Below are 24664 nucleotides of genomic sequence, written 5' to 3'. Positions count from 1 at the left end.
CGGCCAGCTCAAGTGCCTGGTTTATCTTGAAGCGCCTGCAACATGATTTTATGTATTTTAGACGGTTTAATGTTTAACCTTGCTGCTGCTGCTGCCGCCGCCGCCGCCATCAGGTGCTTCCTCCCTCAGCGACTGCCGGTTTAAATAGAAGCAAAAGAGAGCGGGGGGGGGGTGCCTTACATTTCCAGGAAGATGGCAATTCCCGGAGAGGCACAGAAGTGGCAGAGCTGGAGATCATTTGCACAAGGACACGAGGGAAGCACCAAAGGCCCAGATGGCTCTAAACTGCTGGAGTGCATCAAAAAGCCTGATAACTTCGACCATCTCCGTGCCCAAGCAAAAAACTGGGAAGTCTTATGTTCTTAACTCAGACCTCACCTGCAGCCAGGATCAGGCCCAAGGCCCATTCGGCCCAGCAACCTTTATTCCACAGCAGCTAACCAGGTGCCTCTGGGAAGCTTCCAAGCGAGGTTGGTTTGGCGATCAAAACTCCTCTTCTGCTGTATGCCCCCAATAGCTGACATTCAGTGGCAAATTGTCCCTGCACCTCCAGGCTCCCTGCAACCACTGTGACTGATGACCATGAATTCCCTGAGCACCATCTCACCCATCCCCACATATGCCCCACCTCTGAACTGAAGTTAGGGGCCAGGCATCATGAACTGAAAGGGAATAACAGCATTTTCTTCTGCAATCCCATTAGCAACCCTGTAAGGCTAATCGTTTCTATTTGCTGATAGGGATTCCAGGAAACAGAAAAAATGCTTTGCCTGCCTTTAAATCCCAAAGATGCACTTTGCTAAGGGCTGGTGGAACCCTTCCAGGATTTGAACTCAGGTCTCCAGATCTGGAGTCCCTGAGGTATCTGATGGGCCACGGTGAGATACAGGAACCTGGACTAGATGGGCTTTTGGTCTGATCCAGCAGGACTCTTCGTTTGCTCTTATCTACCCCCCCATCCCACACTGGTTGCATATAGTCCCAACCCTTTTACAAGAAAATCAAAATTCCAAGACAAGGGAAAGCCCAATTCTGAACCAAACCGGTCTCAAGCGGCATCAGATTCATTCACATGGCCTGACCATTTCAGGAGTCTTCCGTATTTGGGGCTGCAAAGTCCAGAACGTCAGTCCCAAAAGAAACCCGGGAGGCTCACCAGCTGTGCTCAGCACCTGCTGCGGTTATGCAAATTAACCACATTAGCCAAATTATGCAGATTACTGCAGCCTTGCAGTTTACAGCATGTGCCTATCCAGCTCTTAGTCCCAAATATTTCATTACACCCCCACTGAACTCCAGATGCAACTCCAAAGAGTCAGGGTGTTGCTATAAGCCCAGCAAAATAATTGATTATAAAAACTCTCCCTTGTTCTACTACAAATAATGGGGTATGCTCAGCTTATACCGGTTTACCTTAAGCGGGCAATTTACTGAATTCAATTAAACGGAGACACGCAGAGGTCAAACCAATCTAAGTGCATCCGTGATACACGTTTGTGCTGGTTTAGCCGGATCGATCAGGAATCCATTTACTTAAAATTGGCCCAACTCTTCCTCATATTAAATAATGAGGCCCAAGCCTCCCCGGGGACGGGAGTGGAGCTCAACAGCTGCTCAGGAATCTGCAAGAGGCAGATTAAAAATGCAGTCTCTATAGTGACCAGTTTTCAACCCACCCACACGGACATCCCCTCCACAAAGGGCGTTTGCTGAGGCAGGCTGGCAAGCTTAGTCACTGCAGGGTCATCACTGTGATCCTGAAAGGGGGCGGAATGGCATCAGCACTTGTGGCCGATTGTTTAAAAACATAACTCAAATCATGCAAGCAATCTTTTAAAAAAATGGGCACATATTTTTCCACCATTTAGTGCCCAGGTGATTTGATCCTCCTTACATGGAGTACTTTTACAGGTGCACAATATATTCTAACTTCACCCTCCCCCGGCCAGAACTCTCTAAGACACCCCCCTCCAGGCATGGTATCTGGGGCAATGCAGCCCTCTGCCCCCTTAACTATGCCACTGATGGAGAGTTACAAGCAAGTGGGGAAAATGCCCAAGAAAACAGTCTTAGGATGACATTTCTTGGAATCCAAGCCTTGATCTGGCCAGCAGAGAGGCAGGAGCCTTTTTGGTTTCTCCCCAACCACCTTGGTCAGTGTGTCTTTATCAAGAGTGTGGGGGACAGGCCGATGGCTGGAAGGGGTCTCTCGACCACAGATGCCTGCGGTGGCTGCTGTAAACACCGCCTACTACACACATTCTGAGGCTTCTGCGCAACTCATGCTTCAATCAGACAGAACTACGCAAATCAACCCTCAAAAGGTGCCCAAGATCCTGCTTTGATTTCTGCTGGCTAACCAGGTATTCATTACCAAGGGGGAGCAGAGAGAGAAGAGGAAATTAATTCTTCTTATTATTATACTTAAGTATTTCCAGTCAGTCCTATTCCCTCAAATTGTTTGCAATGATTTCTCAAAAGAGCTGAGGAACACAGAAAGTTCATTGTGGCTGCACGAAAGCCAGAAATAAAAGACAGACTCTCAGTTGTTACTGGACGTCCCAAGCACTCGGAGACTGCGGCAGGTTTGCAAAAGTTTGCTAAGTGGGCCTTAGATGCAAAAATAGTCTTAGCAGTTTGTTTAAAGCTACTTCTCTTTGTTGGAAAGGAAGCGGACTGTATTTTTGCAGGCGGGAGGTGCAAAACTTGGAACCATTTGGAAAGGATGCTAAGTACAGAGGCCTTAACTGATCAGACACAGCTAGAACATTATTTAACGCGCTGGGCATTTTGTTGAAAATTCATAACTAATTTCTACTTGGATTCAATCAGATGGTTTAAAAAAAATACTATGTTTGCCTCAAGCTATTTTGTCAGCACTTTAGAAACATGTCACTTAACTTGGATTATGTATTCTGGCAAAACACTGAAAAGCATGATTTAAATGTGCTACTCAATGGAGTTGACACCTTCAAGGCTCTCTCAGAATCTCCTTCAGCCCTTACTTCCCCCTCCCCCATCAATTAAACCAAGCAAAAGCATTTATGCTTCTTTTGGAAACTAACCAGTCAACCACACTCAAAGGTTTCATAGCCTGACGCACACCCTTAAGTCTATCCAAAGATTTCGTGAATTGGGCAAACCCCTCAGAACTGCACACACCAACCTGCCCAGCGGACAGCAAGACAAGGGGCCGATGAGAGAAAGTGGGGTTCCAAGCAATACTTACGGGTGAAATTGGAGTTTAAGGCCAAGCTGGGCTTGAGGTCTCCTCGAGAGTTTTCATCATCCGATTCCCAACCCAAAGAAGTCGAAGAGGAGGAGGAAGGAGAGCAGGAGGAAGAGGAGGAGGAGTAGGGGGCGTCATCTTCAGATTCGTCATATTTTCTTTTTAACACCCCCGTCATGGTGAGTGTGGGGTTTTCATATAACTGAAAAAAAAGAGGAAGCACAATTTGGGTTACTTTGAGAGATCTTCAGTAACGACCAGTCACTATCGCACTGCAGGAAAGCAAACCCTAAGCTTCCCCTTGGAAACTGACAAGGAGAGCAACACTGGTAGGACAGGCACCTGAACACAATGCTGCCTTCTACCAAGCCAAACCAGGAGTCCCGCTGACTCGGCATCGCTGAATTCGTGCCTCACCAAGACCTCAGGTAGCCAGTCATCCTAGCCAGCTCTGCTACCCAAGAATCTTTCAACTGGCAATGCCAGGGACAGCACCCAGAAACCTGCACGTGGGCTGCCTGTTCTCTGCTACTCAACTACAGACAGAGGAAGCTCGCCACCTCACTGGAGCTTGCAAGAACGAGGGCATGCTGTTGCTGCTCCATGGCCCAAACGAGAACATCAGCACGAGCCAATCGAGCCAGATACCAGCGTCTACAAAACACCTTGCTGGGGTTCTTGCATCACAGACCTGCAGGCAAGATGAAACCCAGCCCTTCCCGATCTAGGCCTTGAGCCAAGGAATGACGCTGGGCACTCTCTCCAGCAGTCACGCACCCAGTAGGTGTTTCGACAATCCCCTCTGTGCAGCAGGCTCCTCGGCCAGGAAGCCCTCCTCTCCTAAGCGTCAAACGTGATTTGTGGTGCAACACATACAAGACACACAGCCCTCTTCAGGGTACACAGAATGACGGCACAGGGTTTCAGAACCTGACTGTGCTCCTCCCCAAAGACCCCCCGACCCCAATGCGACACGTGCAGAGGGTGGAGGAGGAAAGAGACCACCACACAACAGAGGCACATGGAAAGAAGCGTGTGTCACGCTCAACCAGGACTCCCGGTCTTTCATTCCACCCCTTCCTGCCTTGCTGCTAATTCATGGACCCAGAGCTTCAGCCAGCCATACCTCCTTGCAGGGAAGAGAACCGCCTTCCACATTCATAAGTGACCATCACAAAGCAGGCAGGTCTGTCTGCAGTTGCCCATGTCAGTCAAGCCACCCAGAATCAGTCCACGTCGGCAGCAACCTGCCTGGCATCCCGATGCAGCAGTGCAGGCCCTGGCTTAGATTCCAACCTGTTCTTCATTTATTTTCCAGTGTTTCAAACTAACAAAAAACTCACAACCCCACGACAGTGGCAACGTCTTCCCATGCAGAGGCAACCACTCGACAGTGTCTAACAAACTTGAGGGGTTGCCAAGAATGGCCCCCATAAGCGGCCATCCAACCCCCTCCCCACACTCAAATGCCTGCTCCAGGACAGGCCAGGAGGACTGTGGGGCAAAGCAGCGCATTGCTGTTTTATTGCATGCTCATTCTCCCCTCCTCAAGGCAGCACACAAGATTCTCCCCCACCCCACCCCTGTCCTTTAATCTTCCCAACCCTGGGAGGTGAGACGAGTGAGGATGAGAGACAGCAATGGCCTCAAGTCAGCCAACAAGTAGAATCCATTCCCAGAGGAACCGGGGTCCAAATCCTGGTGGTCTTCAACCGGAACACAAACCTTTGCACCACACGCACTCCTGCCCCCCAAATTGCTTTATCTGCCACTCCAGGGGGGCCCCAACTCTTTCCCTTTCTGATTTCTCTTAACAAGTGATATGGTTAGCAGCGAGACTCCATGTGCATTTCATATAAATGCTATTTCAAAGCAATCACATTCACTTCCAAGAAAGGACCACTGCAGATCTGCCCCAGGAAGCATGCACACTCTTCATGCCCACAGACTACACCCCACAAAGGCCTATCTACTAGGAGACACCACCTTGTCAAGGAATCTCGTCACCATGAGGTAGGGTCTTGTTTAACCCCCCCTCCCACTACTGCTTGGATAAGAGACTGGAAGGAGAAGCTGGCCATTTCTAGCCTGTTCTCTCATTCCACCTCCCTACCCCTTGGCTTGGCCTCCACAATACCCCTGTGATCCCGGGCATCCTGTCGCCAACCAAGCCCCAACAGCAGAGTAGGGTTGTGGCAGCAGGATACCACAGGCTGTTCCTGGGAAAGATGCTCAAGGCTTGCCTGGTAAGCCAGAGGGCACTAGAAATCAACTGGCAGAACACTGCCATCGGGGCATGTTGCAGTTGCCTTGTGCAATGCCAAGTGTGCATGCACACACCCTGCCCCAAGCCGGTGGGGCATTTCTCAGCCTACCTATTGCAGGTAGCAAGCTCCACCCAGACTGTGGCACACCCCAGTTTCAACCAGTCTTCACCATGGGCCACACTGCACCCAGGACCAATGGGGCACTCATTCCACAGACTACACCCAACCCCAAAACTCCAACCAAGCCCCAGTTCTTGCTCAGAGAAAAACCAAGAGCTCCTGACTTGCCTCGGGCAGGAAGGTGCTCTCAAAGTGCAACTGGAATGTCATCCAACAGGCTCCATCTGCCTATCTGCCTGTGGATGTCGAGGACAGTTCTCCACCACTCAGGCTTCTGATGTGGGCAAGCCCTTCATGCTCGCAGTCCAGGGGCACATATGAAGGAGGCTTTTCCTTCAGCCCTTCTGATCCTCCAAAGTGCCTTGCTGGGCAGACTGCTTGTTTACCAGAGGCTACAGAGGAGAAGCACACAGCCAGACGTCAGAACAACAAGGCTTATTACTCACACGGTGACTCAAGCCACATCTGCACACACCGGTTGATCCAGGCCACACAAAAACAACCAGTTGCAACGTATGAGAGCAGAGATCCCAAACGGCGGCGGCAGCAGCTTGGGGAATGTGGTTTCCACAGAAGCAGACGTGATGTTGGACAAGTGCAGGCAAACTCCAGGCTCACAGGACCTACTTGGTTTCGTCCCAGAGCATTCCCCAAGCTCCACCAACCAGAGCCAGGTAGGCTGGAAGAGGTGGAGCCCTCCACGAGCCATGGACTGGGATAACCTGCATGCATGGAGCACATATTGACATCAGAGATGATGCAGGGATTCTAACCACTTAACTGAGACCTCTTGGTTGCTGCTTCTGCTGGGCTGCCAATCGGGTGCAAGTCATTCAGTGGCCAACCAGGAGAGCTTGATCTACTTTTGGCCCACCCTGGAACAGGAGAACCAACCTTCCCTTCTAGCATCCAGGTTGGCAAAGGCGTTGAGATCGAACTCGTAGCCACTCAAAGGTTTTCAAAGGGCGGGTGGGTCTTTGTTTTGATTTGGACATTTAGCAAGAGAAAGATGGCTTATTGCTGCCTGCTTTCAGAAACAAAGCAAAAAAAGCTCTGCGCATGCACCTTAAGGCGGTTTGGAAAGTTGGCAGAGTTTTTTGGCTTTGTTTCTGAAAGCAGGAAGTAATATTCTACCTTTCTCTTGCTAAACTTCCAAATCAAGACCCCCTTTCCTGACTGAGGTTTTGCATTCAACAAGCCCCTGTTCTTGTGTCCTCCCTAAAGATATTCAACCATCTCCAACGCTGGTAGACCCTGTTGGTGCTACGCCAAGCAGATCAAGCAAATGCCAAGCTCCAGCATTGAGAACTGCACCCCACACTTTCAAAAACTCCTCTGCGGACCCATTTTAAACTTTGCCGATGTGCCCCACAGTGCAAACCTGAAGCATTCACAATGTCCTCAAAAACACAGTTGCCCCTCAGGCAACAGCAATGAAATGGTTAAAAAAAAAATACCTGCTTCACCACAGGTCACCTGTGATTGCAAGAAAAAAAGTTAAACATTCACTAGAAACAGGCAGGGAGCTGGTCATTCTGCACTTTCTAGATAGGGAAGGAGAATCCTGCACAACAGTTGCCCTACAAGAGCGGGTGGGGGAGCAAGGTGGCGTTATCATGCAAGGACAGCATTGCTCAATGCAATTTTTTTACCACTCCTCCTGACGGCGCACAGTGATCCTTGCGTGCAATCATGCAAGATTCCACAGGCTGGTTGGAGCACCAACCATGTTCTTCATCCAAGGTCAGTGCTGAACAGGAAACAACCCACACTGAAAACAGGGTAACATCCATCAAACAAAACAGCGACTCATCCTTAACCCCCTTCTTCCCCAGTCAGGGGTGGAAAGCAACATCCTTCCTCCTCCAGGTCAACGTCCTTCCTCCTCCAGGGAAAGAACCAAACGTGTCACCGATCAAAGCCTTCTCTGCCTTCATTCCTCTCCCCTTGGATTCAATCCATGCAGTCCATGGCAGGGTGGTGGAGGTGGGGAGGCATGCCTCAGGCTCCACTGCTCAGGAACTTCATGCCCTCCCAGATATTCTGAATTTTCCTTGCCCACCATAGGCCCGCCCACCCCATATTTGAGAGGTCAGGCTCCCACATGTGGACGTGGGCAGTCCACCCCTAGCTCAGGAGAGTGCAGAATACATGGAACGATGGCTTAAGTTCCGGGGACCAGCGGAGTCCGCCTTCCCACTTCACAGAGTATAGCAACCCTCGCCCATCCAACCTGTTTGATCCTCTGTTGGGATAACCCCATGTCAAGGGAAGGGAACGAAGGCTGCAGGTGGGCTGGCTCTCCCTCGCTTTCTGGCCCCCATCCAGGAGGGAGGAGGAGGCAGCCACCAATACCTTCTACCAGTTCCAGAACACACTGTGCCCCATACGCAGCTTAACCCCTTGGAAGCAGCCCATTCAGCTTCAGCAGCACACACAAAAGCAAACGGCACAAGGCAAATTAAAGACGCGCCATCTTGGGGAAGAATCTGGGGCAAGCTGCACCCAGGCCAAACCGCAGTGGTGCAAGAGCACAGAGGTGCTTTTCTGGTGGTGCTGGCAGTGGCAGGTACAAACACCTATTGCAACTTCTGTTCCTTTTCAACCCTAAATGTTGGATTCTGCCTCCTCTCCGTGCACAAAATGAACATTTAACTTTGGCAACCATCCAGAGAAATATGAAAGTCACCCGGTCACCCAGCTGGACTTTGGACATCTATGCCCAACACCTTGTGCAAAATTCTCCATACCCCAAGATTTGGCTCCATCTCAGATGGTAAAGCTATACTGACAAAGAAAGTTGGCAAACACACTTCTGGATCTCTGCCGAGCCCCAAGACATTTGCATCCAAGAGTCACACCGGGCAGAACTCATGAAGCCGACCGCAAGGCTGGGCCAACATCAGGCCTCTGCTGGACCAAACCAGGCAGCAGTTTTAGCAGATCCAGGTCAGACACCTGGGTCTCCAGGGAGGGCACCAGGATGAGGTCTCTTGTTATCTGGTGTGCTCCCTGGGGCATTTGGTGGGCCGCTGTGAGATACAGGAAGCTGGACTAGATGGGCCTATGGCCTGCTCCAGTGGGGCTGTTCTTATGTTCTTAACTACAATTCCCAGGAGGCCTTGCAGGTCTCTTGTTATCTGGTGTGCTCCCTGGGGCATTTGGTGGGCCGCTGTGAGATACAGGAAGCTGGACTAGATGGGCCTATGGCCTGATCCAGTGGGGCTGTTCTTATGTTCTTAACTACAATTCCCAGGAAGCCTTGCAGGTCTCTTGTTATCTGGTGTGCTCCCTGGGGCATTTGGTGGGCCGCTGTGAGATACAGGAAGCTGGACTAGATGGGCCTATGGCCTGCTCCAGTGGGGCTGTTCTTATGTTCTTAACTACAATTCCCAGGAGGCCTTGCAGGTCTCTTGTTATCTGGTGTGCTCCCTGGGGCATTTGGTGGGCCGCTGTGAGATACAGGAAGCTGGACTAGATGGGCCTATGGCCTGAGCCAGTGGGGCTGTTCTTATGTTCTTAAACTACAATTCCCAGGAGGCCTTGCAGGTCTCTTGTTATCTGGTGTGCTCCCTGGGGCATTTGGTGGGCCGCTGTGAGATACAGGAAGCTGGACTAGATGGGCCTATGGCCTGCTCCAGTGGGGCTGTTCTTATGTTCTTAACTACAATTCCCAGGAGGCCTTGCAGGTCTCTTGTTATCTGGTGTGCTCCCTGGGGCATTTGGTGGGCCGCTGTGAGATACAGGAAGCTGGACTAGATGGGCCTATGGCCTGATCCAGCGGGGCTGTTCTTATGTTCTTATGACACATTCTGCTGAGCCCACAGGACGTGGCTGACACACTCCAGCATCCTCAGCAGCAACACAAGAAGTGCGGGGTGCGCCACTCAAATTGTGTGTTGTTTCATCCAGGTCAATCCAGAACTGCCCCTCTCCGAAACTGTTTGGACAGTGTATGTGTGTGTGTGGGGGGGGGGAGGGGGTAAGGTCAGCTCTGTAGTTTGAAGATTAACTTGGTTAATTTAGGCAATAGCAAGAAGAGATTGCATTCCATCAGCGTAGGCAACAAAATGAATTGCATGACATAGCACATGTTAGAAAATATTTCTATTCCCAGCATGTGATTAATCTGTGGAACTCCCTGCCACAGGATGTGGTGATGGCGTCTGGCTGAGATACCATTAAATGGGGATTGGACAGATTTATGGAGGAAAAGTCCATCACACATTACAAACCATGATAGGTACATGCAACCTCCTGGTTTTAGAAGTAGGCTACCTCAGAATGCCAGGTGCAAGGGAGTGGCACCAGGATGCAGCTATCTTGTGTGCTCCCTACAGCATCTGGTGGGCCACAGTGAGATACAGGAAGTTGGACTAGATGGGCCTTTACCCTGATCCAGCAGGGCTCTTCTTGTTCTTATGTGTGTATTATATAGGTCTACTTGGCCTGATTTTAGAAATGGGCTGTCAGATGCAAGGGAGGGCACCAGGATGCAGGTCTCTTGTTATCTGGTGTGCTCCCTGGGGCATTTGGTGGGCCGCTGTGAGATACAGGAAGCTGGACTAGATGGGCCTATGGCCTGATCCAGTGGGGCTGTTCTTATGTTCTTACAAGACAATGGCTGGCTGGTGTTTTGTGGTCAGCTTACACAGTGGCAGCCAGTTTTGCCCTGTGTTTTCTGTGAACTGGCTCTCTACACAGATATTCTATTCTATTCCATCAGAGCAATGTTCCAGATGTGCAACAGTTAACTCACAAAGAGAGAGACAGCAAAGCTCAAGCAAGCGTGACATCCATGTCCTTTAATCAAGATGTCCTGGCGTCCCAGATCTTTGACAAGGAACAAAGTCTACTCACTGAAGGGGACATACACTTTGCATATGGCCAGAAACTATTGGCTCCCTCAGAGATTCTACACCACAGCAACACTTTCACACATCAATTCAAGGGTTTGGTCTTGGTATTCTGAACACACACCAGGCAGGCAGGCCTGTCGCACTAGGGAAAGAGTTTGAATTATCTCTTCTGTAATAGGAATAAATGCATATACAGATGTAGCACCACAGAGGGAGGAAGGGGGGGTAATTCCTATTATTTTATTGCCCTGTCAATACCATATGCACAGACTGAGCAAAGCTTCGTTCTTAAATAATGAGAAAAAAGCTTTTAGCAGAATTTCTTCCCCACTCACCCCAAATGCATCAATCCCAGTGTATCTATTTTCACCCCTCCTTTTAATTAGTTTAAACTGGAACGGTGCCCAGGTAAAGATTCCAAAGGGCAGCTTCACACATTATGTGAATGTTAAGATATACGAAACTGGTCCCTCCTGCTAAACCTCAGGTGTAATATACAAAATAATATATTTTGGGGTGGGATGGGTGAATTGATGTATGCCCACCTTGCAAAAATGCACAGTGAAAGCTGGCATGAGATAGTTATCTAAGGCTAAGAGGTGGAAAATCCCTGGTCCATCTCTTGCTCTTGCTTCTCGCTACCCTAGCTTCAAGCAGACTGCTAATTTTTAAGCCTCAGCTGCCCTCACCCCATTTTGCAGTAGTCAAATCATAACACTGGCCTACCTTACAAGACTGTTGTAATGTGCATGAATTGCTCTGAGCATTCAGGAAAAGCACTATATAAATCCCAAGTATTCACCTTTATCCATTTATACTAAGTGCAGAATTTTGATTCTTATTTTCAGCCGAGCACATTCACAGTTCAGAGGCTTCACTTGCTTCCAGTACTAACAACTGAAACAAAATCTGGCCCAAGGGACCTGAATTCCTGCCTCTGAAATAAATCTGGATGCCCAGGCAATAAGCTTAAAAGTTCATTCTTGCCTTGGAGTGGGGAAGACAGACCATATATAATAGCAGTAACGCCTCAATGCAGATTTGTATGTAGGCCATAAAGGCAGACTTCAGAATACACCCACATAAAAACAACTTAATACAGTTGCCTTAGAGGGGAAAAACACCTACAGTTTTGCAGGCAGTGAGTCTAAATCAGTAATTCCCTAATCACATGCACCGTTGCCATGGCAATGAAGTTAAACGAAGTGGGGGGGACCCAAATACAAATCAGAAGATGGAGAAAATAGAAAGGTGTCTTCTTGTTATTCAGTCGCCACCCTCCACAATTTGTGGGTCCCCATGAATGGGGTTTTCAGCTTAACGGACGTATGGTCCCAAGACCGTGCACTGGCCACTGGTCAAAGAAAGACCACACTGGGATTTATTTCATCATGTTTCTACCCTGCATCTTTTCCACAACCAAACTCTGCGCACGTGGAAAGGCAGAAGTTGGATTGAGAGTTCTGGACTGGCCAGAGTTCTAGAGCATTGAATCTTCCCCATCTCGGATCAGCTCTTGCCTCTGCAGAGCACAGGGAAAACCGGGGGGGGGGGCAGAGATGGCCACAGGACCCAGCAGCTGGGGGGGGCCATCATGGGGAGCCAATACAGTTCCACTTCTGTTGTTTTTGCTGCCACAGACATCAGGAGTGGAATGCTGGAGGTGTATCTTGTTGGGTAGAAGTGTGGCTTCAATAGTAACTCTGAATCAAAGAAAAACATGCTTTGAGTATTCAAAAAGCTTGGGGAACGCTGATCTAAATGTAAAGGGGGTGAGGTAGGGGGGCAGCAGGAGAGAGAAGAGATTAACTTTTTTTTTTTTTAGCAACCTGAAATAAAAATATAATCTCTTCTCCTCTTGTTCCGTTGCCAAAAGAGACATTTTGTTCTGGGCTTAGACTTGTTACTCATCGAGTTGACGGAAAGCAGCTTTTTGAACAAAAGTACATCATGGAGCGGATCAAACCCGCAGGAATTCCTTTCTGGCAGGGCCGAGTCCTGCTATCCTGGGAATACTTTCTAACAAATATTCAGCCCAGATGTGCATTCCACTCTCATTTGAACATCCCGTTTGCAGAAGGGGGTGGAGGCCGTGGCACAAAGGGAAGCCCGAGTCCAGACCTCAGCCGGGCCCACTGAAGTGTGCAGGAATGCGGGGCCTTGAGAGACACCCGCTCTCCTCCCCTGCTCAGATGTGTCAACAGCAAACTATCCGGGAGAGGGCTGCCTTCAAGGCGCCATGCTGTATGCTTAGCCTGCCGAGAGGGGGCAATGCTCTGCCCAAGAGAAAACTCTGAACCAAAGGCACCCCCTAGAACAGGGGCCAGGGAGGGGATCAGGGGCTGCAAGCAGAGCTGGGCGTGCGGCACACTAGCCAGCAATTGTGCACACAGCCTTAAGAGGCCTGCAGACTGCCTGCGGTGACCTACCATCACCTGCAGGTGGGGAAGCTGCACAGAAGTTCTCTGCAGGGGAGAATCCAACAACTGTGTGGCCAGATGCCAGCTGGGCTCAGGGGTAAAAGCCTCCTCTGCCCTGCTATTTCTCCTCCGCCAGCTGCTAGCACTCAGGACCCACACTGCCTTTGTACTCGAAGGGACCATTTTGCCATCCTGGTTAGTAGCCACCAACAGACCTCTGTCTCTTTGAATTTGAGGAGGGGAGAAATAAGAGCAAGTGGCCTCCCTTGCAAGGCTGCTGTGCAAGTTAACAAAAAAAACCTGCAAGTGCAGGCTTATTTTGGATGAGCAGCAAGGAGAGACACACGGTCCTAAATAAAGTCCCAGCAACGTCACCTCCCTCCCATGGAAATCCTGGTTTAATTTGTCCTGATCGTATCCTTTAAAGTTTCTCCTTCCAATCAAAAAGACTGGAAATTTGAAATTCTCAGGATAGGATGTACCCAGCACTAAGCTCTCTAGCTTGCATGGAAGAACCAAACCCTCTGCAGCCCTAGATCTATGCAAATGTATCCAGACCATCTTATGCCACAAATACATTTAAAACATAGCACCACAGTTTAAAGATTAAGCAGTCATTAATTTTGCCCTGCCCACAGGTGTAGACATTTCGTTCCTGTTGCATATACGCAACGTTGGGCAGAAATGACTTAACTCTGCCCCCATCTGCAGGGCTGAGAAGAGAGTGTTAGAACTGTCATAGCGCTGGGTTGGGGGTGGGGTACAAGTTAATACAGTTCTATCCCATAGCAAGAACCAACAAAGCCATTGTCTCAGAACCCCAAATCTGCATCGACATCAAGACCTTTTTTCAATATGAGAAGTAAATGAGCCTCGAAGCATGCGCAGAGTGCCATCTACCCAACACTGACTGCAGTATGAGGGGTCAAGGAGTCAACCCATTGAAAAATAGGATTCAGTTCCAGTTCATCTTTTTGTTTCAGACTTTAACAAGTGGTTGAGAAACCAGTTCAACACTTTCAACCGGTTTAAGGCACATTTCCTGAAGAATAACATCAAAATTCTTTCATTTGCAATGTAACTTTACATTTTCTTTTCATTCCTTTTCTTCTTGAGGAAAAAATATTATTTGCAAACCTGCTTGATTTTAGTTTTGGGTCTGAACGCTGTTCACGGGGGGGGGGGGGAACCTATCAACCAATGTCTGGGTTCAGATTTGCCTCCCGGATGGAGTCAAATTTGGAGATTTGGCACTAAGGTTTCATAAGCTTGCTTTAGCTAAAAACAGACCCAGAGGCTGCCATAGGACAGTTAAAAAAAAACAAACCCACACACACCATTTCACATCGCAGAATAAAAGCACCAAGAAACCAACTTGGGATGCTCGGGCGTCCCAATTTAGGGGATGTGACTTTTGGGAAGGACTGAGTACCAGTCTGCACAAGAAAACAATGACTGCCTGGCAGCCTGAACCTATCAAAGCTCATGGTTTGCAGAAAAGAAGTGCAAGGACCCTTACCCCAAGGGCAACTTGGCTCTCCAACGCCAGGCTGGGCACCAGCTTCTGCAAAGATAGCCAAACCCCACAAACCAGCCTTGGCAACACTGCTGGGCAGGCTGTCGAGCCTGCAGCGACACTTCCCAACACCGGTTCCATGCCTACAGAGCTGGTGCCAGGCAAGTGGGCAGGAGATGATTGGCAGCAGCGTTCTTTCCTGAGCAAACAAGCTCTCAGAGTCTAGGATGGCACCATAACACATGCCCACATTTCACTAGTCTTCAGGCTGCTGACACCACCCACACTGTACTTATTTTCAGATCCCGTTGCCATAAATAACAGTGCTCAGTTTCTTGGAGGAAGCTTAACACACACAAAGAAATTGTAAAAAAACAAGGAAAAAAATTTCTCTCTCAAAGGTGGGCTTGTCTTAGGTTCACAGGCAGGATCTAGATTCTAGACAAACATCATGGATGGGGTTGGGTCAGAACTGGATGCCCGGTAATCCACTAGGTTAGGGGACAGCCGCCAGAGGCTGTGGGCCAAGTACGTCCCCCTGATAGATGCCCAGGAGACTACAGCTAGGGAGAGAGTGATGTGTGTGGCAACCACATTTACAAATGGTTCGCTTGAGGACAGTGACGTTCAACCCACGTGCTGCAAAAGGGCAGCAAGTGTGCCGTTGGGGTTAAGGTCACAGCGGTTGAAAATGGTTGACTCTTCCAGGTTCTGCGATTCTGTTTCTTGAGCAACTGTCTGCAGTAACGAATTGCCCGTCTTTCTTCCTCTGCAGGCAGAGCCAATTTGTTACTACAGACAGTTGCCCTGGAAGTAGAGCCGCAGAACACAGAGAGTCTCCTAGAAGCTGGAGATGGCCATCACAAGAGGTGAAGACAAATCGATGGTAAGGCCACACCTGGAGTATTGTGTCCAGTTCTGGTCGCCGCATCTCAAAAAAGACATAGTGGAAATGGAAAAGGTGCAAAAGAGAGCGACTAAGATGATTGCGGGGCTGGGGCACCTTCCTTATGAGGAAAGGCTACGGCGTTTGGGCCTCTTCAGCCTAGAAAGGAGGTGCCTGAAGGGGGGCATAATTGAGACATACAAAATTATGCAGGGGGTGGACAGAGTGGATAGGGAGATGCTCTTTACACTCTCACATAACACCAGAACCAGGGGACATCCCCTAAAATTGAGTGTTGGGAGAGTTAGAACAGACAAAAGAAAATATTTCTTTACACAGCGTGCGGTTGGTCTGTGGAACTCCTTGCCACAGGATGTGGTGACGGCATCTGGCCTGGACGCCTTTAAAAGGGGATTGGACAAGTTTCTGGAGGAAAAATCCATTACGGGGTACAAGCCATGATGTGTATGCGCAACCTCCTGATTTTGGAAATGGGTTATGTCAGAATGCCAGATGCAAGGGAGGGCACCAGGATGAGGTCTCTTGTTATCTGGTGTGCTCCCTGGGGCATTTGGTGGGCCGCTGTGAGATACAGGAAGGTGGACTAGATGGGCCTGTGGCCTGATCCAGTGGGGCTGTTCTTATGTTCTTATGAGAAGATCATAGAGATCAGTGTGCCATGAAAAGAAAAACACTAAAAATCACTACTTTAGGAGGTAGGTGATCACTAGTGCACCACTCAACTCACCTTGTTCTGAAAGGCAGCTGCCACGCAGGATCCTGGAGTGTCCCCTCGCAAGCCCACTAAGTGTCACCAACACTCTTCTCATTTGCCTTGTCTGCTTGCACAGAGGCACAAGTGACCAAGGGAGGGACTACTAACAAGCCTGAGCCATGCTTCTCTAGGGAGACTGTGACACACGGTTTTCTGGATGTGGCAATCACTTGCTTGCACACACAGAGCCTGGCTGCCGAGACACCTAGAAATGTGATGCCGGCAGCCAGGAATCTGAAATATTCCACCAGGCCTGGCATCCGCACTCCATACAACCCACACCTTCCCAGAAGAGAGCAGGAAGTGCAGCGCCTCTCCAATATTCCAAGTTACTCCAAACAGCACTCTGGGGGGACTTCCCGCGTGGCAGCAAAGCTCTGTTACTCTCATTTCCTGGGCAAGCACCCCGGGGAGATAACCATAAATGAGACACTACACAGAAGGAGAGTTGACTTAAGGAAGGGTTAACCAGATTCAGCTGGCTTATTTTAAGGAACAGCAAACTGGGCTTCCCACTCCTTCAGGCCAAGATCGCGCTGAGGTTTCATAAGCTGGCTGCCGCTAAAAATAGACCCAGAGGCTGCCACGGGACAGTTAAAAAAAACCACACACACCATTTCACAGCCCAGAATAAAAGCGTGAGTCAGTTGCCAGTGCAAGGAGGGCTCTCTCCACACCAGAGCTTGACAAGGCACTTCCACCCTCCCTCCTGCCCACCCCAACAAGACCAGTCGCAAGGGAAGGCGCAAACTGCTTGGAGAGCCCCGCCCGGTCATGCCTGCAAGACACAATCCACAGAGGTTTTCCAGCACACATCCCATCCAGATGAACGGGGGCTGCACAAGAGAGCCCAAGGCTGGCCACACAAACATCACTAGAACATCTGCACCTGGCGGATACAGAGCCAGAGGGCTGGACTTGGGCCAGGAAGACAGGAGTTGAGATCACCAGTCAGGCACAAAACTCACTAGGTTGCCTTGGACCAGACACGTTTTATTGGCCTGGCCTACCTCACAGGGCTGTTAGGAGGAGAACCTGGAGGAAATCCCATTCACTCGCCAAGTTGAGCTCAGGGTGGGATAAAACTGTGAATCAAGCAAGCCTTGGGCTATATCTTGGTCTAAATCAGGTGTGTCCAAAGTTTTTGGCAGGAGGGCCACATCGTCTCTCTGACACTGTGTCGGGGGCCGGGGAAAAAAAGAATTAATTCACATTTAAAATGTGAATAAATTTACATATGTTTACATAAATGAATATATTAAAGATGAACTTATATGAATGAATGAAGGTCTTGCAATAGCTCAAGGCCTATAAAAGGCCTTGCACAAAGCAAGGCAGGCTTTTCTTTTGCTGCTGCTGCATCACAGATGTGAAACAATAAGCAGTGGAGGGGAGCCCTCATCCCACAGCTCATGCGAGAGGTCAAACAGTCGCCCTCACACCGAGAGCGGTTGCGTTGGGCCAGTGTGGGCTCCAACAAATCTTTGGAGGGCCAGAGATTGGAGACTGGGGCCTCCCTGAGGGCCGCATTGAGAGGCCTCAAGGGCCGCAAGTGGCCCCAGGGCCGGGGTTTGGGCACCCCTGGTCGAAATGTACAAGACATCCATCCTTCAAGTCGCTCTCACTCACACAGGCACTCAGGAACCAATCGCTAGCTAATCATAACTGTCTCACAAACCTGCTGTAGAGACAAAGGCACTCCAAGGCTCAGCTCATGTCATTCTTCTCTCTCCAAGAGCTCTGCATGGCCCTCCTCCTTATTCTTGCAGCCACCATGCAAGGTCCATTAAGGTGAAGGTTGCTTCCTGACCTTTGTGGCCCGGTTGTCCTAATCCAACACTCTGCACGGCACCCACTCTCTCCATGCACAAAGGCAGGCCCACAGGCTCCTGCGTAAACTCACCTCCAAGATTTCCACAAAAAAGATGAGCAGTGATAATCCACGCACTGGAAATAAAATATTGGCATCTAGAGGACCAACCTGAGCCTCTAATGGGGAGCTGAGCGCCACAAAAGTGAACACACACACTCTGCCCTTGGTCTGTAGGCAAACCATCTATTTGATTACTCCTCATGAATTATTCACAGCAGGTTCCTGCGCTTGTCCTCTGGTGGGTACGCGCTGTATGGAAGCTCAACACACACGTCCCTCTCTCCGTACAGCAAGAGGCCAGCCAAAGAGACACAGAACCCCTCCAAGGGAGACACCAGGCACGTGCAGGAGGCAGGCAGCAGCCAAACCTGTACAGGACTTAACGTGCCATCGCCTTGTTGAAGAGGCGCAGTAGCAGAGGCAAAGGAGCACCCAGGGCACTAAGGCGCCATCGCTGCACCCCCGCAAGTTTGCAATAAGGGCACTGAGCATTTGCACTGGCTGATTTGGGTGCAACAGGCCAGACAGCAACAATGTGCTCAGCGATGCCCTGAGTTTCAACAAACAACCTACACTTTCAAGGAAGAGATGAAAGCAAGACTGCCAGTGCAGAGGTGGGGCTGAGCTGGGAACTAGGAAACCCCAGTTCAGATCTTCATAACAACCCTCCATCATGAACTTGCTGTGGCCCTGAGGCAAGCCACTCTCCACCGTCCTCCTGTCACTCAGAGATCATAAATACTAGCCTTCCTTAACAGGCCAATTTTAAGGATCATCGGTCCACCTGCACTCTCTAAAGCTGAGGTCACCTATTTAGTACTTGCGCTGCTCCTTATCTCACGCATTGCAACAACCAGGAGGGAAACAGCCTCTCGCCATCCACTTCTCAATAACTGGTAGGAGGCAGATAGATGTCCACCAGGAAGCCCCACTGAAACAGGGGTCACATGAGCAGGTCTTTGCAATGCCAGGTAAATTAGGACTATATCACCTGTCAGTCATCAAGCCATATGCAGAGCACTTTCTCCCCTGCCAAGCACCCCTTAAGCTGCCTGATGAATGTATGAAGCTGCCTTGTAAGGCTGAGTGAGGAGGAGCCTAACCAGCTACCTGACTGTCAGATGAACTCCAGCATCTGTCTCCATCACCTGCTACCTGGAGATGGCAAGGACTGAGCCTGGCACCTTCCATCTGCAGAGTAAGGGCTCTCCCACTGAACCACGGCACCTCACCTGCCTGGTTCTGGTAAGCCACAGGTCACTTTGTGCAAATCTGATTTAAAGCAGATAGCCACTCAGTGAAAACACACACCATTCTACCGCTTGACCTCAGCAGAGGCAGCAATATATCCTGCTTGATCCAGCCTAATACGCACACTCTACATGCAGTGATTTTCAATCAGTGTGCCATATAAGCTCTGCTGGCGTGCCACAGGAGTTTCAAGCACAGTGGTTGAAAACTCTTCTGGGTTCTGCAACTCTGTTTCTAGGGCAACTGTCCGTAGCGACAAGTTGCCTGTCTCTCTTCCTCCACTGGCTTGCCTGCAGAGGAAAAGGGACAGACAATCTGCTACTACAGACGTTTGCCCTAAAAACAGAGCTACAGAACCTGGAAGAGTCTCCCAGAAGCCAGAAGTGACATCATAAGAGGCGAAGACCACAGAGAAGACCATAGAGGTTGGTGCGCTATGAGAAGAAACAAGAAATTGAAAATTGCTGCTCTATAGACTATTTCTGCAAGCTATAGGGGAGCCTCATCCAAGTAGACGCCACCTTCACTTCAGCAGATGTCAAAAGGGCACCAGTTAGTAACAAGAGGGCACCATGGAGTACCCAAGTAACTACTCGAAGGCTGCACATGTTACTTGCAGATCAAAAACTTTCACCCTTATTAACAGGTGGTTGCCACCTGCCCCTTCCTCCCACCAAATTGATTTGGAAGCAAAGAATAAATCTTCTCTCCCAGTTTGTACCCAAAGTGGATAGTTGATAGCTTTATCCCCAAGCGGAAGACCACGGCACTCTCTTCTTCAAACAACAAGCACCAACAACAACTGATATAAGATGAGCACTCCCGCTTTCAGCAACAAAGGCCTTTTAAAATGTGCATTTTTCACAGTACTGATGGGTTTTGAACTTGTTTGTTTTTGAACCAACACTAACTCTGGTATGTATGTATTAGGCATATTCTGTATTAGGTTCCCAACCTTGAAAGTACAAGGCGTAAAAAAATGCCCAAGTGGTAACTTTCCTTTGTGGACATGAAAATACATTCAGGCTTAAGTGGTGCTATTTCCTCCAGGCACATCAAGAAGCCACCTTAGCTGAGATTTTGCAAGATATACTATATTTAAATGTCATTAATACACAGCTGAATCCTATGCCAAGGAAGCAACTGCCTGTAAATACTTTCCTGGGAATAAGCCCCACTGAACACAATAGGGTTTACTTCTGCGTAGACAGCCTCAGTATGAAGGATTAATTAGTTCATTGAATCTTTAACTGACCTGAAATCACAATTTCATTTTTTTTTAAAGACCCCATTGAAAAAGAATTGCTATAGAACAGGATCAACCACTGCGTGGAATCCAGCTCACATTTGGCCTGTTGCATCCATTTGGGCTTATTACAAAAGCTTCTGCATTAGAAGGATGTGTAAGGAACAACACCACCAGTTTGTATCCTCTCTCAGGATACCACAGACTGCCTGTAAAGCTGCTCGCTGTGCATGCGGCAAAGGTCACTCTGGGTTTGTACCAGTAGGTGTTGCTGTAGCTACGAGGGAGAAACTGCTTTGGAAGTTTGAGTCACAGTAACTAGAAGGAGCACTGTACAGTACTGCACAGTACTGCACAGGAAAACACCAAGGGAATCTCTTTTGGACTGATTCTGCTCTTCTAAAAGCGCACTAGCTCCGCGGGAATGCCGCACGTCTTTGTGCATACAGAAACGGTCTAGACGTTATAAAATAATCAGTTCAGTATATCTGCTTGCGCTGTCTGGGAACAAGCCAGAATCAAGAGTGGGGTGCAGGGAGAGAAGGGAGAGCCAGACCAATTTATTCCTCCCTATTTCAGAAGAGGCAGAAACTAGTTTTATTGTTACGCTTCTTTCAGTGTTAAAAAAACCCACAAGACTAAGGCCGTCTTATTTCATGGTGACCCGACTACAACTCTGCAAACTTAAAGCCTAGTAGCTTAATTGATTGATGCAGAATGAAACTCTGCCAAGTGCCTAAAGAGGAAGCTTGCAGGAAAGACCACAGCCAAGTAGGCTGATCGGAGGCAGGTTACGAGGAATTTGAGTTTCGCCTGATTCAATGTGACTTAGGCCTTTGTGCACAGAGATGGGCTTGATCTTAGATTTTTTTTTCCATTCACATCACAGACACCCAGTCAGTAGTATAGCTAGTGGGGGTGCAAAGCACTAAATTTTGCAGGTGCCTGAACGCACTGTGCAAGCAGGCCCTCTCCCTCCCCTCCATTCGCATATGCCTCTGTTTTGCTCCCACCGCCCGGAATGGCTCCGAAGGGGAGGGAGAGGGTCTGCTTGCACAGCGCATTCAGGCACCTGCAAAATTTAGTGCTTTGCACCCCCTCTAGCTATACCACTGCACCTAGTGTCTTAGAAACACAAATTCGAGCCATTCAAAGCTACGCCTGACTTTCCATTCCATTCCAAACTGGCTTTGAGTACAAACAACTTTACCCGCTACATACCATGCAACAATTAACGTTTTCCCCCCTCCACCGGACAACATCTCTTTCATCAAGGATAAACAACTACATCAGCCATAGAATGCAGGTTACATGCACCTGGCACACTTGACCCAGTAAGCACCAAACCGTGTGCCAGGGCACACCAGTGCGCTGCAGGTTGAATGCAACATTTTGGTACATGAGAAATGAAGGGATGAAAGGTTCGTGTGAAGATCCACAGCGCCCAGTGTGACTGTCTGATTTCCTGTTCTAAGGTTGCCTCCTTCCAAACAGCTTCTGCTAGCAGTGGAGGTCATTCTGCCATGTCTCTACATCAGCTGCGGCACAAATGATTAACCTTTCAGAGGAGGCTGCCCACTGCAGCTCTTTATGAGTTGCTGCCCTTCCTTCCATTCAGGAGGGGCACCCCATGATTCACATTGAAACACAGGAGCGACACAATGGTTAATTCATCCTCTTTTACAACTGGAAGGTGTGATTCAAGAGTGCAGTGTGTGCCTCAATTTTAACTTCAGAAGGGGGGAAATGGCAGCTGTCAGAAGTTTGGGAAAGACTGAAATGACATCAGAGGCTCTGAATTCCTTCCACCGGATTCATCCGCTCACACAGTCAGCTGCGTGCAGCCGTGATGCAATGCCATCAACTGGCAACCCTGACGTTTAGAAGAAAACCTCAGCACCTCTGTTTGCTCCGTGGTGAGTCACTGCCCTGGCATCAGCCGACAGCAGCCCAGCCCAGTGTTTCCCTGATGTTACTCTGTCACAGGAGGAGAAGCAGGGAAGGCAGGCAACAAGCAGAAAGGGGCAAAAAAGATCTGCATATCAGAAAGAAGGACAACCCCTGGCAGAAACTGGGAGGCAGAGCCCAGGCATCTCCAGAGCAGGCTGTGTGCCAGCAGAGGGGGGGCTGAAACCATGTCTGCTTTTTGATCCAGGAAGGCTGGAACCCAAGCGGATTCTAGGTAGTTGGCGGGGGGGGGGGGAGTTATCCTGTATAAATACCTGTATTGCCAGTCCCTTGAGAGATGGCCAGCCAGGAGCTGTAGATCCTTATCTCCCAAGGGTGGAGAACTTGGGCAGACTCACTTATTGGGAACAGCTTTATTGCCCAGGGGGAGAGGGAGAAAGGAGAGAGCAGTCGCAGGGACTGGTTGAGCGGCCACCAAAGTGGACAGCAGCACAGCTATGCGCTCAGAGGGTGATTCTGACCTGGAGGATCAGCCAGGGCAGGCTGCAAGGCAGGCACTTGTGTCCAGAGCAGGTGAGGAGAAAGAAAGACAAGAGAGAGCGGGTTCAGATGATGTTGGGAGGTGAGGCCAAGGGGACCTTCCTGGGCAGAGGAAAGGAAGCTCCAGCAGGACTGCAAAGCCCGGATGAGCTTCCCACTCCAGTGCCCACCAGGTGCCCAGGTCAAGCCCCTGCTCTGTGACAGTGTGCAGCCCCAATGCCAGCCCCCCACCACCTCCCCAGGCTGATCTCTCCAGCGAGCCCTGCCAGAAGCTCCCTGCACCACCAGAAACTGCAATCCTATCCACATTTACCTGGGAGTAAGCCCCACTGACTCTCATGTAACTTACTTCCGAGTAGACATGCCTAGGATTGGGCTCTAACATCCCCCCTCCAAATTGCAACCAGTCACAGAGCCGCCTGCGGACGATGGAGGCCCCCCCGCACTCCCCCCACCCGAAATCCCTGCTGCGCGCCGGCTTCAGACGATCAGTCACCGGACCCGTGTCCATAGCGCCCCCGCCGAGCTAGGCAGCCGAGCCTGGCTCCGCTGCCTCCTCCTCTCTACTCCGCCATCCAACAGTGGGGGCTCCCCCAGCCCGAGACTTCTGCCCCCTTCTCCAGGGCGCCCCCTCCTGACTGCTCCCTCCCCAAGATCCCCAGCAGCGGAGCGGGGGGGGGAAGAGGAGAGGGAGCCCCCCACCACTGACCCCCCTTTGCAACCCCCCAGCCACCGATCCCCCTTGCCACCCCAAGGCACCGGGCTCCCAACAGTGGGGGCTCCCCCAACCCGAATCTTCCGCCCCCTCCCCAAGACCCCAGCCTCGGGGGAAGGAGCCCCGAGGGGGGAGGGAGCCCCCCAACACAGCCCCCCTCTGCCGCCCCCCGCCACCGATGCCCCTTGCCACCAGGGGTGCCGCGCTCCCACCCCCGGGCGCGCAGCGGGGCGATCGCGGGACACGTACCGGGGCCAGTGCGGGGGCTGCGGAGGCTGCGGGCGGAGGAGCGGCGGCGGCTCAGGCGCGCATCGCTGTCGAGACTGGCGGCGTCTGGGGCTGCGGAGGGCTGGCTGGCCGTGCCTGGCTCCGCCGCTCCTCCTCCAGGCTCAGCTGCTGCCCTTTTTCGTCAGTGGAAAACTCCGCCGCTCTGACGTCGGCGCCGACACGCGAGGAAGCCCGGCCCAGCCCTGCCCGGCCCCCAGCCCGCTTCCTGCCCGGCGCAGCATCGCCCTGCCGCGGAGGGATGCTGGAGCCCCGCCTGGCTGCCTCCCAGGGACACCGGGCGGGAGGGAGGCGGCGGCGGCGGCTGAAGATCCTCTCTGTCTGCGGATTCACACGTGCAGGGCGGGGCGCCTCCACTCCTCTCCTGCAGGCGGTGGCGTAGCCCCCTGCCAAGCCTAGCGCCTTGCCCCCCTCTGGCTACAACTCGAGGCTCCATGCCAAACTTAGTGCTTTGCCCCCCTTTAGCTATGCCACAGAAGGGGGCAGCTTGCATACCATGGGGAGGCTCCCTGCAAAACATAGCGCTTTGCCCCCTTTAGCTACGCCACCAAAGGGAAGGGGCTGCTTGCATGCCACAGGGAGGCTCCCTGCAAAACTTAGTGCTTTGCCCCCCCTACACCTCTGAAGGGGAGGGCCACTTGCATGCCATAGGGAGCCTCCCTGCAAAACTTAGTGCTTCATCCCCCCAGCTACACCTCCAAAGGGGAGGGTCCACTTGCACACCCACGCAGAAGCACCTTGCCAAACTCAGTGTTTTGCTACACTTCCAAAGAG

At 50.6% G+C, this 24664-nt stretch overlaps 1 protein-coding gene across 1 annotated transcript in view; it reads right to left on the bottom strand.

Moving 5' to 3' along the window:
* Positions 1-23972, bottom strand: part of CSRNP1 (cysteine and serine rich nuclear protein 1) — a 28738-nt gene extending 4766 nt beyond the window's left edge. The window contains exons 1-2 of the mRNA XM_066628926.1: positions 23855-23972; positions 3230-3431 (exon numbers count right to left, since the gene is read on the bottom strand). Coding sequence (XP_066485023.1) covers positions 3230-3407 — 178 coding nt within the window. The 5' untranslated portion in view covers positions 3408-3431; positions 23855-23972. The remainder of the gene's footprint in view (positions 1-3229; positions 3432-23854) is intronic.
* Between the last annotated feature and the right edge of the window lie 692 nt (positions 23973-24664).

The sequence above is a fragment of the Tiliqua scincoides genome, chromosome 5, assembly GCF_035046505.1.
Source record: "Tiliqua scincoides isolate rTilSci1 chromosome 5, rTilSci1.hap2, whole genome shotgun sequence".
NCBI lineage: Eukaryota > Metazoa > Chordata > Lepidosauria > Squamata > Scincidae > Tiliqua > Tiliqua scincoides.
The sequence above is the reverse complement of the archived record's forward strand: the minus strand, read 5'-3'. Positions and strand labels throughout refer to the sequence as shown.